The sequence below is a fragment of the Ascidiella aspersa genome, chromosome 6 (genome assembly GCF_963924565.1).
Source record: "Ascidiella aspersa chromosome 6, kaAscAspe10.2, whole genome shotgun sequence".
NCBI lineage: Eukaryota > Metazoa > Chordata > Ascidiacea > Phlebobranchia > Ascidiidae > Ascidiella > Ascidiella aspersa.
This window is the reverse complement of record NC_139452.1, coordinates 1,497,654-1,515,973: the sequence shown is the minus strand read 5'-3', so window position 1 is coordinate 1,515,973 and position 18,320 is coordinate 1,497,654. Positions and strand designations below refer to the sequence as shown.

The 18,320-nt window shown below is 33.9% G+C and overlaps 1 protein-coding gene across 1 annotated transcript in view; it reads right to left on the bottom strand.

Annotated features, from left to right (window-relative positions):
* The window catches only part of LOC146139103 (bifunctional glutamate/proline--tRNA ligase-like), a 31,094-nt gene extending 12,775 nt beyond the window's left edge, over window positions 1–18,319 (bottom strand). Inside the window, exons 1-17 of the mRNA XM_083392181.1 lie at window positions 18,274–18,319; window positions 17,853–17,937; window positions 17,366–17,625; window positions 16,587–16,737; window positions 14,387–14,531; window positions 13,288–13,362; window positions 8,415–8,607; window positions 7,597–7,768; window positions 6,929–7,084; window positions 6,280–6,357; window positions 4,723–4,867; window positions 3,820–3,930; window positions 2,913–3,065; window positions 2,235–2,426; window positions 1,634–1,746; window positions 795–955; window positions 425–534 (exon numbers count right to left, since the gene is read on the bottom strand). Of these exons, the coding sequence (XP_083248307.1) occupies window positions 425–534; window positions 795–955; window positions 1,634–1,746; window positions 2,235–2,426; window positions 2,913–3,065; window positions 3,820–3,930; window positions 4,723–4,867; window positions 6,280–6,357; window positions 6,929–7,084; window positions 7,597–7,768; window positions 8,415–8,607; window positions 13,288–13,362; window positions 14,387–14,531; window positions 16,587–16,737; window positions 17,366–17,625; window positions 17,853–17,937; window positions 18,274–18,319 (2,346 nt within the window). The remainder of the gene's footprint in view (window positions 1–424; window positions 535–794; window positions 956–1,633; window positions 1,747–2,234; window positions 2,427–2,912; window positions 3,066–3,819; window positions 3,931–4,722; window positions 4,868–6,279; window positions 6,358–6,928; window positions 7,085–7,596; window positions 7,769–8,414; window positions 8,608–13,287; window positions 13,363–14,386; window positions 14,532–16,586; window positions 16,738–17,365; window positions 17,626–17,852; window positions 17,938–18,273) is intronic.
* Between the last annotated feature and the right edge of the window lies 1 nt (window position 18,320).

The window sequence follows — 18,320 nt, the reverse complement described above, 5'->3', positions numbered from 1 at the left end:
AAATTAGTGTTTTGTAACAAAAATGATTCTTTTACAAAACTGTAAATTTACTTTCTGTTACAATCTAATATTGGCTTTAAAAGTATTTTGTTATCATTTATAAAACCGAGAAAAATGCACATTTCTAAATAAATAATTATTGTAGGATTGTTACAGTTACCTTAAATTAACAGTAGTTTGTGAAAAAACAATGCTGAAAAAATTGGACTTGACGTGAATTTATTAGAACTAGAGATGAGAGGCTATTTAAATTAACTAATTTTACTGAAAGGGGGTTTAAATTGATTTTATACAATATGGTAAAATACATACTAAGTGTTGCAAGGAAAATGAAACAGCTAATGTTTTTTTTAATATTAGTGATTTATACCAACAATATATTGTCTTTCTCCCAACAAGTGGAATTAATCACAGCACACACTACCTTGTCAGATTTTGCCGTCTTTAACTCTCTAACTTTGTTTCCTTGGTTTGAAACTTTGTCGTATAAAGCCAAAACTTCAGCACTATCGTTGGCCGGGGCTGCTTCGGCTTCTAAATTGTTTGCAAAAATCAAAAAGTTTTTATCACAGGGTTGAAAAAATATTGTTGACAAGCAAAAAAAATAATAATTTACGGTGTGAAACTTAAAAACATCAACATTGTGTATTTTCAGACAACTTAACATAATAACACAAAGTGCAATTATTTCTGCAGAAGTTGCTAACATTTGTTTTTTTTTTTGGGCCTAGCAAAATAATGTTCTAGTTTAAATTTTCCAAAAGAGCAGTTGTTGGTTCCCAATTAGTAAAAACTACCTTTGCTTTGCGATTTCTTCTTTTGTGCTGATCCAGAGCTGCCACCTTTTGCAGACTTAACTTTAGTATCGCTTTTGGCACCGCTTTTTGGCATTTCCTTTGAATGTCCGTCAGGAATATGGAAAAGGACACATGGCGAGGCTCTGCTCGAATGAACACTGAAAAACAAAGTTGCGGGTGAAAGTTTATAAAAAAGGCTACAATAAGTAAATTTAAATTTGAAATTTCTCAGGTAACCAAAGAACACATTCAAAGTAGGTTAAATTTCATTCATTTAATGTTTACAAAATCGTTTATTAATGTTATAGTTAAACTGTTACACTTATTTTTTATCACTGTTACACATATATGAGTTGAGTAAATAACTGAAGTTTTCAAAATAACGGCAAATCAGATTTATTTCGCCTTAAAAACTGACATGAATATAAAAAGCGTATTACAAATTTTTTTACTACAATACTTAACAACTACAAAACGGCAGTTTGAAACAGAGAAAGAGGCAGTTTGTTTAAAACAAAAAGGTTCCAATCTTACAATTATACAAGCAATGCTGCACCTAATCTTTTGTACAGCAAAAATTTAACACATAAAATATTAATCACACATATAAAAGTTAACATTTTTTTGCAATAACTACAATTTAAGGCAGTTAAAGTTTAATGGCCAGCAGAGACCCTTCTGATTTTAGTTTTGGCTAGCGACTAGAAAAGGTGCTTGAACCCCCGTACCGCATATAACGTGTTAAATGTTTTTTATGCCCAGGTGGTTCTGGTGACAAGTTGCCCACCCCATCATGTCTAGAACTACAATTACAGGCACTTTAAACCACACAATACCTTGGTGGTGCATATGGTTGGTCACATTTGTAGAAACCTTTTCTTTGGATTTGAATGATGTCGCCTTGTTTTAAGTTGATCAGGCAAGGATCACCAATCATCTCAGTTTGTTTCTATAAAGATATCAACAAAATAAAATAATTAAAAAATATATAAAGATTAAAATGCCTGGCATTTGTATTGTACAGAAAAGCAAAATAAATTAAAGTATTTTTTAGTTTAAAGGTTTATTTGTTCTTAATAGTAGTTTGATTCTGATAAATGTTACACTGAAAAGTTACATCGTTTCTAAGATACCACCCAATCTTTTTTAATTCCCTAAACGTTTTTATTATAAGTTCCAACGCAAACTACTTTTTTGTAAAAAAAAGTAAGAAAAGTAGGAACTGACCTTTGAAACAAATATAATAGCCAAAATGCATACGTTTCTCTTAAAACTTGTGTTACCTGTGTTATATGTTCTCTAAAAAGTTGGAAGTTGGAACCATTTTATTTATAATTTAAGGCCTTTCATTTCAACAGTTGGTAATTATGACATTTTTTTTTTCAAAAATTTTAGACTTTAGTATAAAAACTATTTTGAAAATATTTTTCAAAGCACCCTTGAATCTTTGTTAAGGAAATCTTTAAAGTTGTCTTCTTTGGCGAGAACTGGTTTCGTCATTATGTGTTCATAGAATACGCACGATGCTGGAATTGTCGGGGCTTTTGGGGTCTCAGCGAGCCAAGTAACTTTCTGTGTCTTCTTGTAATCGCGATTGTCAAGATTTAGTTTCGCTGTAATCGAACTGATCTGGAAAACAACGAAATGTTTTAAATATTAAAACAAATCTATTTAAAATTAAATGTTGATATTTTTTCATTATGCCAAAAAACGATTTTTTGAATGTCAACGGATTCCTTATTAGCAAAAAAAGAAACCTTTGTCATTCTGATTTAAAATATTTCTACTTTTATTATAAGAAAGAGTTTTAAAGGTGAATTAAATTTTATATATTTGCAAAAATTAAACCCCAAAAAACATGTTTTAACAAAGTTGCAAATTGCAATATATCGCATAAAAGTAAATTTGTAAGTTTGCTTTTAAGCATTTTTTAATATGCGAGGGAAACAATGTTTTAATTTTTGTTTCAACAATAAAATTAAAAAATAGGCTTTTAAAGAAAATGCATTCCAGTAGTTTCTTCACAAAATAACATTTTATTCATTAGTAAAGGCAGCACAAAAGTACACAAAACCACTTCAGCAAATGTAAAACAGTATAATATACCAAACCTACCTTTTGGTCGTTGTCTTTGTGGATTTGTGTGATTGTAAGGTTGCCCCAGTTAATGAAAGTCACATCTGTTCCAACAACAAATGTCTCAGCATCCTCACGTTCGATAAGGACGACCGGTCCGTACCAAACATCCTTCTTTCCAATTTCAGCGTTCTAAAATATAACAGTTTATATATTAAAATTTTATATATTAAGTGTTTACTAATTGATGTAAAAATAATTAGCTTTTATGAAACTTATTATTATTCAGGATTTTCATTTCAGCACCTAACAGCCAACAAAAAATTTAAGTAGCCTATATATAGTGAAAAGTAATATCGAAAAATATTAATCAAGTGTTTTGTTCACATTTACCTCTTAGAATGAAAAAGTGGCCGATGCAAATAGTGAAAAATCCTTATAAAATCCCGTCCACACCCCAATTTAAAAATAAGTTGAAACACTAGCGCTCCTGGTGTCCAACGGTATTCAACACTAGCGCTCCTGGTGTCCAACGGTATTTAATGGGTGCATAGAGTAAATTGCAGGAATAAACATTTGTTTAAAAGGAATTTTTTAGCCTTAAGTAAAAAAAAAATTAATTTGAATTTTTCTTGTTTATAATTATACAGTGATCGACAAAAACCTGGTACCTATATGGTTTTAGAGTTTATAAAGATAAGATAAAAACAAAAAAAAAGGTATTTTTTTCAAAGATTATTACAAAAGATTGGTGCGAAATAATTATGATTTTCATAAACAATAAATAAATAAAAACATTTATGAATTTAACAAATAAATAAATTAAAATTAGAAAATTTCTATCTTTTAGTGCATTGCAAAACTCTTTCAAAATCGTTGAACAAAGCTTGAGAAACCACTGGCTTAATTTGTAGTTATTATAATCAAAAATAATAAAACTTCAAACCTTTGGATGTTTTGCCGCTTCAGCCCTCACTTCTTTTGCATCAACAACGTGGACAGGAATCACCGAAGACTTCAACAAAGCGGTGTAACGAGGGGCTATTGGGTCAATCACCTGGTAAAATATCAATTTTATTAATCATAGGAGTAAAACATAAAAAATAGAACCCTTTTAAAAAGTAAAAAACACTCTATATTATTTTAAACTTGGTATTAAACATTTATTTTTTTAAACTAAAATTAAATTCTTTATAATATGCATTTATACAATGAAACAAAACTGGCACTTAAACAAAGCAGTACAATGCTGTATCGGGTCAATAACCTGGTAATTTAAGACCAGTTTTGACAACAACCCAATTCATGTGAATAAATAACAAAAGAGACGCCTTTTTAAAAATGAAAAAAATCTAAACTTTTATCAAAAATTAATATTAAACATTTGATATTTTTTTAAGCTAGAATCAAACTTTTCGCAATATGCATTCATTGAACAAGTAAGGAAAAAGCAATCTGATTTTTTCATCCACTTATTTGACAAACAATAGAGAATTAGGATTTCGTACAACATTAAAACCAAAACTGTTTAAAAAAACCTCCAAACATATGTCATTACTTAACATAGTATCTAGATTAGTAATATACGTTTTTAATTGTCCCACAATGCACTGGAAATTGTTTCCCAAGTGCGTCTTTGGAAAAAAAAGTCTAAATAGATAAACTACAAGCTATTCACACAAAATTGTTTAACTTTAAAAAAAATAAGTTCATAAAACCACCCTTTGAACAAAATCAAAGTTCTATTCTGCCCAAACTTTTAAATACCACTGATCTAGAAACATCACTCGCCCCCATTACACCCCTTAAAGGGAAATCATTGTAGTTTTCCGAACAACACAACACCCACCTTTTTGTTGAAAGCCCAAATCTTATCCCATTCCATGGTTACGATAGACTTTGACGAACCTTGCGCAATAATGAAGTTGCGCAATCCCTCCACAGTCATTCCACGCCGGAGAACGCCACGAACTGTCGGGAATCTTGGATCATCCCTAAACAAGTAATAATAAGTTAACTGGGATGATTTTACACCAGGGGTGTCCAACGCAAACAGGCCGATTTGCCACTTTTTATTTTATAGCTTCTTCCAATGCCAAAGTTTCCCTAAGATTTCAAATATTGAAAGCGTTTTTTCCAAATAATAAAAGCATTTATTTAGACATGAAAAATTTGGTTGGTTAATCAAGCAAATCATTTGTAATTGGCAAGAACTGCTTTTTGCAAACGTTTGTTTTCAGCCAAACTCTGAAGATTGGCGTTAAGCTGTGCAGTAGAAATTACTGCATTTAAGTATTCCATGGTGAGCTGACTTTTGCTTCTTCACACCAAGCTATATAATTATGCGAATAGCCTCCACTACAGTATAATGCTATAATATCAGAATTAGTTGTTAGTTGTCGTAATTGTGGCGATTGCTATTATAAATAAACAATGCCAATTGGCTATATAACAAATTTAGTATTTTTTGTAGGACTTGCATACCATTTTTTATTAGGTTACACCCACATTTGGCCTGTTTTACACCAAATAAAGTTCATTCGAAACAATCATTTCAAAAATTTGAAATTCAATCATTCAAAACTTGAAATATTGATGCACAAGTGTATACCAATGCGAACTGGCCCTTAGGAGTCTGACTGACCAACGAATATGGCACACAGCGGTAGAACGACGGTACCGGAATGACCAAGGTCGTGAGTTCGAACCTCACAACAGGCTAGTTTTACGAACAGGATGCAGCAAGCAACAGTTTTATGGTTGTTTCTTGACTTGCTCCTCTGGGCCTGTGTAGCTCAGTTGGTAGAGAGACGGTCCTAGAATGGCCAAGGTAGTGAGTTTGAACATTACAGGCTTTAGTTGTTTTTCTAGCCTGGTTTTGCTTGTACAAAATTATTAATTGGAAAACTAATTTCAATTAGCCCCTTTGGAGGCTCAGTTCCTCATTATTCTAAATTTATATTGAATAGTTACTTCAGTGACTTTCGTTAGGCAACCTTATGTAGACATCCTTAAACCGTGTGAAGGCAAATCCTGGATTAATCTTATAAATTCCAGCATTAATATACAAAGAATGATTTCAACTTGGGTTTAATAGAGGAGATTCTTTCTTTAACATATCCTTTATTTTTTAATCTACATAACAATATTTGTTTGTTTTAAAATATAAAAAAGGTTTTCACACAGGTATCTTTTTTTAAAAATCATGTGTAGTTTAGTTTTACATGTAATTTAACTAAATTTCAGAAAAAGGTATAAGTTTATAGAACCTACCACTCATACGAGGCCCAAAATCAGAAAAAAAAGCTTCAAGTAAAGCACTCTGGTAGTGTAAAAAAAATTATATTTAGATCAATTTTATGTACCGCTAAATGTACAAAGGCACATAAAAACTTATATAACCTACCATCCATCTACGAGACCTTCATTCACGAACCAAGTGAGCTTTCTTTTGCTGAGAACAGTGTTCTGAAGATTCAATCGGCTAAAAATATAATGAAAAGGTAAATAATAAACCTAGTAAAGGATGATATTTAGACCGTGTAGTGAAACCAAGTATATATAAAAGCTTAAAATCAATTTTTAATTTTTCAGAAAAACTTCAACGTTTAAATATCTTTTGCTAAAACAAATATTTTCTGTGAAAGATTCCTTACAAAAGTGTTGCTGCTAACGAATTTAATTGTAAAAAAGTAAATTGAAGATACAACTTGTTAAGGTGAACAGTTTTTCATCAATTGGCTTACTGTTGATCACCTTATTTAAAATATTTGTTTTGTGTTTTTCACGGATGTAGGAAAAATAGTTGACTTTCTATTTGCAAGAGATTTCTAAATCTTATCAGATTTTTTTTAACAGGTATTTTTAACAGTAATTAAAAAAATGCAGTACGCAATTATTAAAATGATTCAAAATGTAGAAAATAAACATAAAATAAGGTAACTAATCTATGACTAACTGCAAAAAATAAAAGGCATGTGTTCATAACAACATTTATAAATTAAAATATTAAGTTATATTTTAAGTATTTTTTTGGTTTTTCTACAGAATTTTACCTGTACTCCCACACATATGGTTTCCTGATTCCAAGTTTGTTGATGAACCAGTAATATTGGTCGTCGCGGTCGTGATACTCGGTGGTTCGTAACGCATGAGTGACCCCTTCAACACTGTCCACTATCGGACATGCAAAATCGTACGTTGGAAAAACCCTGTAGAAAATAAGTTTATGACAGCAACAAATTTTTAAGTATGTTAATGATTTTTAAGGCTTCTAAAAGACAAAAATTTAAAAATTAGTTTAAGAATAACAAAGACAATGAAACAGCCTTAACTTAACATATAATTCAACACTTTTTTCGTCTTATTTTATGTATTTACTGCAATACACACTTTACGTATCTCCTGTGCCTCTAGTTAAACATTTCCGCAGTTGTCCTGTGAATATTTTTTTTAATTTCTCAAACAGCTAAAAATCAATAATTATGCAAAATTGATTTCTCAGTTTAATCTATTCATGATAAAAACAAAAATAGTCAACCTTGAGAGTAATTTTCAATCACAAACAGAACGAATGCCTTCTGACCACAAAACCTTTGTGGTCAAGACCAATTTATTTACAAAATATCAAAAAGAGGCAAAAATACCTCAAATTATCCAACAGTAATTGTTAAATTATTTTGAGTTATCTCAAAAAAAAAAAAAAATAACAGTACCAACTTACTTAAATTTTCTCCCAGTTTTTGGATGTGCTTCGGCCTTCCAACGATACATAACCGGATCCCTCAGACAACCGTTGTCTGACTTTGCGTCAATCTTCGCTCGAATGCAGCAAGTCTTGCCGTAATCCGTCTCATTTTGCATTTCTTGGAACATCATAAGATTTTTCTCAACACCTAAAAGTAAAATAAGATAGGAAATCAATTTTTTTGCTGCAAAATTTTACACTGTTTATTAGAGATCCATGGTAATGGTACGAATTAATCATATTTTGAGTAGTTTATTTGCTTACACCAGGAAATGTACTAAGCAACCAGTTTATAGTATAAATAATTATAAATAAAGCTTTTTCGATCCCATACCCAATTGTAGGGAATTCAGGAACAAGTTTTTAGCTTAAATACCAAGGGGAAAAAATATACTAGGAAAAAACATGACATTTTTACAATTTAGACCAGGGGTCGACAACCTTTTCCTACTGGCAGGTCTGGCATACTTGGAAAAGTCTTAACGGGCTGTAATAAAAGATGAAAAGATTGCACTAAAACTCAAACATACTACACATGTGTTAACGAGATTTTTAGCCTACATAGCTAAAAAAAAGAGTGGACTATAAGTTGCTGACCCTGGTTTAGGCAAACGATGACACAGGTCATGGGTACAAGTTTATTCCATGTTTTATTTTACTAATTTTTTATTTAAACTCAGGAATAATAAAAAAGGGGGAATTAAATAGGAGCCCCTCACACACAAAGTACAAATATTGAAATTAGACTAAAAAAGAGTTACGTACATCTGAGTAAATAACCAACATTTACTCACTGTTATTGCGATGAGCCGATTCTTCTCTCATTTCGCGTCCCGTTCTCATCACTTCTGCACTGCTGTCGTCAGCGTACGCATCTCCGCTTCTAATTAAGTCCGTTGCGGAGTCCAAGATACGTTGGAAGTGATCCGAAGTAAAAGTAAAAATGTCAGGAGTGATTCCAAGCATGCTAACGTCCTCCAAAATAACCTAAAAATACAAGTTTGTAAGCTTGTATAAACAATGTATGTACCATACAATTTTAAGTTTCTTCCAATAGCTGTCTGCTAGGTTGAAAACAATTAAAGGTAACTAATCTTCCTAAAGCTAAGAAAAATTTTAGTTTAAAGTGTAAATTACCTGAAAATCAAAAATAACGCAGGCTATTTAACAAAGACACCAGAATAATACATGTTATGCATTATTATTTATCGTTGTTTACCACGTACTTTTACGCTTCAGTGATTACGTGTTATCGCGCCATTGATTCTTGTTTTGCATTCGTGGCGCAATCTAAAAACGTGCTCGCTTCAACTTGCTACTTGTTACGTTTGTACTCGAAAGTAAACGCACTCAGTTAATCTAAGAATACAACAAATTGGCGACGAGGATGGGATCCATGCGATCTGCATATTTATTTTAATCTCCGCGATCAAAATAATAGTTTACTGAAGAAAAAGAGTACAAAAGAAAATGGCTACTAAAGAACTAGTGGAACTGTTCAAGCACCAGCTCGAAGAGCAGAAGAAACACATAAGTAGGCAAGCTGCTCAATTGGAGGAACAAAAGGCACATTCTGCTGCTCAGCTCGAAGAGCAGAAGATACATATAAGTCGACACATGGAGGAACAAAAGGCACGTCACAGAAAAGACCAAATTTTGCCCAGTTTGAACCAACCATGGAACTGTGGACAGATTATTACAACCGATTTTTGACATTTGTAGGTGCACATTCTGTTTTTGACTAACCAGTCTGCAGTTGTGTATAAGCTTCTACAGAATCTTGCAACCCAACAACAACCATCAAAAGATATCAATGAGCTCACTATGGATAATATCATAACCTTTATGGCAGAGCAATTCGACCCAAAAAGGTTTGTTGTTAGAGAACGGTTCAAGTTCTGGAGTGAAATGCATCGGAAACCCGGCGAAAGTGTAAATGAATTGGCAGCAAGAATTCGCCAAGATGCTATTACATGCGATTTTGCTTCAATTAAGGATCCACAAGATGATGCCATGTGTACAAGGTTTATCTGTTCTATAAAAAATGAAGTAGTTTTAAAGGCTATTTTCAAGGCAATACAAATAGCTCTTGACACGGAAGATGCAGCCAAAGTGGCAAAAGAGACCGCTATGGGCAACATATTTACCCCTTCCATTGAAGCAAATGTTGTAAGGGAAAAGAAAAAAGTGAAGACCTCTCGTAATTTTGTCAAAGGTCCACCATGTGGTAGATGTGGTCAAAAGGGTCATTCAGGTACAACCTGCTTTCACAAAAATTCTATATGTCATTTTTGTAAAAATAAAGGGCATGTTGAATCTGTCTGTTTCAAAAAGAAGAGCCAAGTGAAATCCATCACCAAGCGCAGTGTTTTGCAAACCGTCAAAGCTATTAATTCAACTGGCAAACTGCAACAAGAAGTGAATATTGATGGTCGTACATTTAGATTTGAAGTTGACACTGGAGCTGGTGAGAATTTTATTTCCAAGGAAAGATGGAAAGAGCTTGGCAAACCCACACTATATCAAAGCAACTTGTATTTTGAGTGGGCATCTGGACACAAGTTACCTACACTTGGTGTATTCGAACCAAGGCAAGTAAGTGCTAATAGCAAGGTAATTGATGTTCCAGTTAAATTTATCGTCACCCATATTTCTAATCTTAATCTTTTGGGTCGGAGTGGAATTTCTAAATTAGGGATATCTATTGATGCGCTGATGCAACTGAATGACTGTAAATCTAACATTAGTAATGTTACGCCAGTTAGTATCAGTGGTTCACATAAATCTTTACAACTTGCATGTGAACAGCTCTGTAATGAATTTCCGAATTTATTTACACCTGGATTGGGTTGTTTGAAAGATTTGAACTTGATATTAGGTTTAAAACTAATGCAAAGCCTATTTTTTGTAAACCTCGACCAGTGCCCTTTGCATTACAAGAACATTTGGCACAAGCCTATGAGGCAGGTACAGCAAAAGGTGTTTGGGAGAAATCTCAATTCAATGATTATAGGACTCCTGTGGTGCCTGTGTGGAAAAAGCGATTACCGGGACAGGAAAATCGACCTATTCGTGTTTGTGGGGACTCATCTGTTACTGTAAATCCACAATTAGAAATCCATTGGCAACCACTTCCCTTACCTGAAGATTTAATGCGCCAACTTGGGGGTGGACATGGTTTTAGTAAACTTGATTTGGCCGATGCCTATAACCAGATTTTACTTAGTCCACGGAGCCAAAAGAGGCTTGCATTAAGTACGCATAAAGGGGTTTTACTTCAAAAGTGACTTCCTTTTGGAATAAGTTCTGCACCTGGATATTTTCAAGAAATTATGGGACAGCTAACCTCTGACTTAACAGGTGTAGCTGTTTATTTAGATGATATTTTGGTAAGTGGGTCAACTGCTGAAGAACACCTGCAAAACCTCCGCGCGCTTTTGCAGCGACTTCAAGACAGAGGATTGAAATGCAAACAACAAAAGTGTGTGTTTCCCAGTGTTGAATATCTTGGACATACGTTGTCGCAAGTAGGAATTAGAAAAGGACAAAAGGTGAGTGCAGTATTGAAAATGCCTGCACCAAAAGACTTAGCTACTCTACGTTCTTTTCTTGGTTGTGTTCAGTTTTATAACAAGTTTTTGCCAAACTTAGCTACTGTGTCTGAACCTCTTTACAGGCTTACCCGTAAAGGAACTAAGTGGGATTGGGGTAAAAGCCAAGATGCTGCTTTCAACAATTTGAAAGAAATGTTATGTGCAGATACTGTTCTGGCACATTTTGACCCTTCATTAAAAATAGGGGTTTCTTGTGATGCATCTAACGTAGGGATCGGTGCAGTTTTGTTCCACAGATTCCCAGATAACAGCGAACGTCCCATCGTGACCGCATCTAAGACGCTGACAAAGACACAGAGGAACTACAGCCAAATCCAAAAAGAGGCACTCTCCATTGTTTTTGGGCTGCAAAAGTTTCACCAATTCCTCTATGGAAGGAAATTTATATTGGTAACTGATCACAAACCTCTATTAGCTATTTTTGGACCGACTAAAGCTACTCCAGCTTTAGCAGCCAATCGTTTGGCAAGGTGGGCATTATTACTTGGTCAATATAATTATTCTATTGAATATCGTAAAACAGGTCATCATGGAAACGCTGATGCACTCAGTAGGATGCCTGTTGGACCGGATCTGGACTTTGACAAAGAAGAAGAGAAGGAGAATACCCATGTGGTAAATGCAATTAAAGTGGTCAGCATGCAACTGAACCCACAGATCCCGGCGTTTTGGTGAGAGAATCATCAAAATATCCTGTTATATCCACAGTGATGAGATATACAAGAGAAGGATGGCCTGAGAAGGTAGTTCCAGGATCAGGTAAAAATAGTAGTTATACTGTGGAAAGCTTTAGAAAAATATTATCTTCGCTTTCAACATGTAATGGGTGTCTACTCTACAGAGCTAGATTGGTAATCCCGCACAGTATACAAACGCCTGTTCTAAAGTTGTTACATTTGGGTCACTTTGGGATTCAAAGAATGAAACAGTTGGCTCGCACAGCTGTATATTGGCCCAGAATTGATCATGATATTATGGAAACATGTCATAATTGTCATACTTGTTGTGTGTTTCAAAATAAACCACAGAAAATGACAAATCGCCCTTGGATGCTTCCAGAAAAGCCCTGGAGCAGAGTCCATATAGATCATGCTATTAATTTTTTGGGTAGTAATTGGTTAGTGGTAGTGGATGCTTATTCTAAATATCCATGTATTCATCTAACAAGCTCAGTTTCAACACGTAGTACTACAGAGCTTTTAGAACAAGATTTCGCGCACTTTGGTTATCCTCATACCATCGTGTCTGACAACGCCACTTCATTCAAATCGGAGGAATTTCAAAGTTGGTGTAGAGAGAGAGGGATCATTCACCTCACAGGAGCTCCCTACCACCCAGCAACAAACGGAGCAGCAGAACGGCTTGTACAAAGTTTCAAGCAGGCATTAAAGAAATCCGACTTGCCACCACGAGCGGCACTGCAAGAGTTCTTAATGCAATATAGGCGAACGCCACTGGCAAGTGGTTATTCACCGAGCGAATTGCTGACAGGACGTCTTATCCGTACCAGGATTGATGTTCTTCTTCCTTCTCCAGCACATGTGGCTCAGGAAAGGCAAACCAAGGGCAACAACAGAGACGGACGTCCTGGCTTTAATACGTTTAAAGTTGGAACCCAGTGTTACGCACTTTGCGTTGGGCCTCGGCACACACAGGAACCTAAATGGGTCCATTTGGATCAACTTCAGCCAAGGTTTTCATCGGATACCGATGATGTTCTTCGAGGTGCGTTGGAGCCCATACGTGCCCCAAAGGGGTATTACCTTCGCAACCCCAAAGAGACTCCCCAGTGTCAATAATATGTTTTACTCTTTTTAAAGAGTAAAGGGGGAGGTGTTATGTATTATTATTTATGGTTGTTTACCACGTACTTTTACGCTTCAGTGATTATGTGTTATCGTGCCATTGATTCTTGTTTTGCATTCATGGCGCTATCTAAAAACGTGCTCGCTTCAACTTGCTACTTGTTACGCTTGTACTCGAAAGTAAACGCACTCAGTTAATCTGAGAACACAACAATACATATATATTTCACTTAGACAAAACTATTAACCTTCTCAAAATGTTCATTTTCTTTTGCAGGGTTAGTATCGTCAAACCTCATCACTAACTTTCCTTTGAAGGAGACCTAGAAAACAATTTTTGTTTTTTAATAAAAATACATAAAAAATATGTCTGAAAAAATACCTAAATTGTACTAGAAAAAATTTGATGAGTTGATTTACTCAAGACTAGAGATAGACCGATATATTGGTTTACAGATAATATCAGCCGATATTTGGCTTCCACCGATATAGCGGTATCAGTAAATGTAGGCCGACACTTTGGCCGATATTTTAGTACGAAAATATGATATAATTTTACCTGTACAACACACGACTTACCCGTTTTTCGATGAAACAAAATTGAGTTTTAGCATCACACCAAGTTTATATGCAAAATAATAGTTAAATAATTAATAAAGGTATATAAATTAAAACATTATTTGGATTTTATTTTCAATTATTTCAAGTTTTGAACATTTTCGAGGTATATAAAAAAATCGGTATCAGGTATCGGTTGACAAAAATGTAAAAAATCAGGTAGCCTATCGGTATCGGTCCAAAAAAGTGATATCGGTCGATCTCTACTCAAGACTTTGAGATTCATTATCAAACTAACAAGAAAAACCTTTTTGACATAAGGTAAAAGAGGTTGCAAAGTGTAAACTAACATGGATCTATCCAACACTTACTTTACATTGTATTTCAAGTAGTTACAGTAATAAGCATTCCAAAATCGTAAACAGTAGTTTCGATAATATAATTTTCAAAGTAAATAATGTTGTAGCAGTGATGATAAACCAACCTGCTCAGATAGTGCAATACAAATGCTAAACACCTAATAATTAACTGTTTTAGGCGTAGAACAAAGCATTGTGCAAATTAAAACTCGCAATAGAATCAGTGCCTTCTCACCATGTTAAAAATAATAAAAAAAAAATACTTGAAAGGTTCACAAAATGCTTAATTCTGGTATGGGCTTTGATATTTCTACTACAACTAAAACCTTCAAGCATTATCATTAAAAACTCACAAAATATCTTTTTTAAGGGATTGGCAAATAGTCCACAAAAGTTTACCACGACACCAACACAGCTAACAGACACAAACCTGGTAAAACTGGTTTAGCAGGGCAGCTTTGGCGTGTCCGATGTGCAGATATCCACTTGCTTCTGGTGGAAAGCGAACAACAACTTTACCCATCTCTGCCCCAGGGAGCTCCACAAACTTACCCTCGTCCTTCTGTTTAGTCCCACTCGCCTTAGAATCTCCTTTCTGGTGGAGTAAAAAGATATTTAATGAAACGAATTTTTGTGATAGAAATTTGAGATCAATCCCTTAGAACAGTGGTTCTCAACTGCCGGTCCGCGGACCGGTGCCGGTCCGTGTCAACTTTCCTGCCGGTCCGCCAAATATATTACAATTTTGTATCTCAATTTCAAAATGTCAAATTTAGAACTTCGCCAGTTACGTAATCCGCAACATTGTTACGTAACATAGAGTTAACGGTTTACTTTTGACTTTATCGTACATCACAATGCTGCAAGTTTTGTGCCTAATTGTTTAGGAGTACAAACTCGTTAAAGTCTCAAACTTTAAGACCAGTTTTATGTGGAAAACTTTAATAGAACCCTGTACAACACATTTAATATCAAAAAGACAGTAGCAAATTGCTCATTTAATTAAAGTTTCCATTTATGCTTTCAAGTTGCATACTTTTATCGTAATTACATTTTGGGTAGATTTTAAGTTTTGAAGGTCCACCGGTCCGCAAAATTTGTTTTTAAATTTTACCGGTCCGTAAGCTAAAAAAGGTTGAGAACCACTGCCTTAGAACACCTTAAAAAACTCTATATACAAGGGTGTCTGCTGCGATCTAGCTTTTCAAAAAAACAAAAAAAATAAATGGTTTGCAATTCACAAGATTTTTTAGCTTAAACAATACAGGCTGGCAGAATCTTGCCAGCCTGGTGACGAGCATTTTGACGTAAATTCTTCGTTTTTTGGTCGTGCCCCTAAACTTTAATGATGTGTTTGCCAAAGGAATGTATCAACCTTGCCATGTTTGGGTGATAAACAAGATTATTAAGAAGTAAATAAACTAGGAAAAAGGTGCGCCGAAGGCGCAAAATTTGTTGTGACGCAAAGAAATAAACATGGGGTATGCTGAAGTACAGCCTGGGGGACTGTAGGTGCACATGTCTGCTTGTCTTACTCTACACTGTTACATAGATAAGCTGTATTGGAACGAACTCATGTGCACACATGCAGCTTAAAATCAGACTAAAAAGCGAGAAATTTTTTTTTTGAACTGGGAGAAATTTTTAATAAAAAAGTAACGGTGTGTTATAATCCAAGTTAATAGAAATTGTTTGCCCAAATTAGAGTCACACAGCAAAGTGCAACATGCCTTAGTATGCATTATATCTGTTAGCTGGAGATATGCTTCAGAGACACAATCACAAGGCCGAAGTTCGAAACACTTTTTAGTTTACGTAATTAAAACAGCCAAAAATATAGTTTAAGCCTTAGATGAAAAAGCATGGACTAGTACATCCTCGTTATGCCCATGCGAATGTCATACCTGTCTATTTAACAGGAATGGCGACTATCATGATTGCTTTTTTAACCAAATGAACAACTACAGTTTGCCAAATCAAGTAAAACTGCAAATACACAACAGTTCTATCGAAATTTAGTACTTTTTGAACTAATAAACATATGCCCAACACTGGCTTTTCCCTGCTAAACAACATGCTTTGTACTTTGTTCAGAATGGCACAAAAAATGTATTTTCGGCCAATTTTAGTGCAAAATGTTCCCAAATATTCAGCATTTAAAAAAAATTTTGATTGAATATGTGTATCACAAACACACGTTTGTTTGGAAAATCGATCTTTCAAAAAAAAAATTAAAACTAAAAAAATTTTTTTTTTGACCAATTTCTTTGATTTTCTGCCTGATTCTTCGGCCGACATAGTCGCCAGCTTTCTGCCATACTGAAACAATATATTTAAAATTTCTACTATTTATTTACGCGGAAAGACTGATAATGACATTAACTTGGTGAAATGCCAATTTTATATTTTAGGTTTTAACACCTAGATAACTTTAGTATGTAGCAGTGTGTTTCTCATGCTTATAGTTCTAAAATAAATATAATTTAAAAAATAAATAGGCTTCCTAACCCGGAAGCAAATAACTTAATATCTCAATTTGATTAATTTTTCTTTGTGAGCGTAGAAATGACATATTCATTTTAGAACGGACTGTGTCACTTTTTACTTATAAACTACTATAGAAAGATCACTTAAGTTTCACCTGGTTAGCCTTAAGATCCTTATAATGGCTTTCAACAGCTTTAAACTCTGGTTGTTTGCTGAGGAAGTTGAACCATCTGGAAATGTGGGGGGTCAAGGTTTTGGCGTCTCCCCCTGCATTTGCTGACCAACCATTACAAGCTAATAAGGAAGGAAAAATATTTAAAAGTTATACAAATATCTTCACCAAAAGTCATGGCACAAGGGTTAGTTCACAGTTATTGAATATGTCTGTGTGATAGTGTGTCAGTATTTGTATATATTTCACTATACAAAGTGTGTTGAAAAATTAAATTATGATTAGAATATAATTTTAAGAATTTCTGTTATTTTATATATTTAATCTTAAAGTAAGAGTAAACAAACAACAGGATTTTTTGTAAATTCTATTTCAAAAAGTCTTTAGCTTGAAAGTGACAATATTTACATAAGATTGCAATAAAGGTATTTCTAAGAATTTCAACTAAAACCTAGTGTTAAAAAAAAAAAAAAAAAAACATTTTTGTCCTTGACTTTTATACGAACAATAGGGGAACCAAAAATTTTACAGAGCAGAAAGGACAATGTTTGAGATATAGGCTTACCGAAGCAAATTAAACTGTTGATATATATAAAATGTCTAATCCTGGTTTTACTCAGGTTTTGAAACTTTGAGTTTTATTGTTAATATACGCGTCAGCGAAACAGTGATCGACAAGCAGAAACCTGCTGCCAATGGTTTTTGTTTCCATAAAAATACACCCCTTTCAAAACACATTATTTTTCACACCTTTTAATGCCGACCAGACCAAAATATCTGCAAGTGTAACGTTCTTTCCAACAAGGTAAGTTCGCAGCTGCAGCGCAGAGTTTAAAGCTCCCAACGCTGATTCTTGTTTCTGTTGATTCTTCAAACTAGCAGCAAAACTGACCCAATGGTCAACTTCAGTTGCGGTCAGTGGGTCATTCTGGGCGGCGATGTCTTTGCCTTGAAACGATGCTTTTCTAGCCAGAAATCTTGCAACAGCAACCTCTCCTCTTATTGGGACACTGGAATGAAAATAAATATGTTGGTAGAAATAATTTATGTGGAAATATTACCTGAAGTCGCACGCATCAACAAAAACATAAGTGCATAAAGATATAACACTGTTTTAGGGGACTCTGAATACAGTTAATTGACTTATTTGGGGTTTGTTTGTTTATATACCTGTGTTATTTAAGCTCATAGCAAGATCTAACTGATTTTATTTTACTTTTTAATCTAATTTTCTTACTTTTCCACATGAATAGAAGTTTCTTTTCCTTTTACAGTTGACACTTTTAGATGATTTTTGCAATACTCCAAAACAACAAGAACACCTGGCCAAAAAAAACAATAAAATGATATTGTATAAAATAAATTATGTCCTAAACTTTTTTACAGGTTTGATATGTACGTATAATAGCATGGATTGTTTTAAATTAAAATAGATAATATATATATCATCTTGTCGCACATAAACATGTTTGTATATATTTTACAATTGAACTTTATAGAGTATTGTACACTTTTGTTTTTTTCTGTTTACATACATTGTTGTGATTTACTTATATGTTTTTTCGAATGTTAGTGCACAGGAAAAAAATGCATTCAAACAATTCGCAAATTTTACAACATCTTTGGTAGACTCTATAAAAAAACAAGTAAATACTTGCCTAATGGAGGTTGAGAATTGTTTATATTAACTTTTATTGAAGCCATT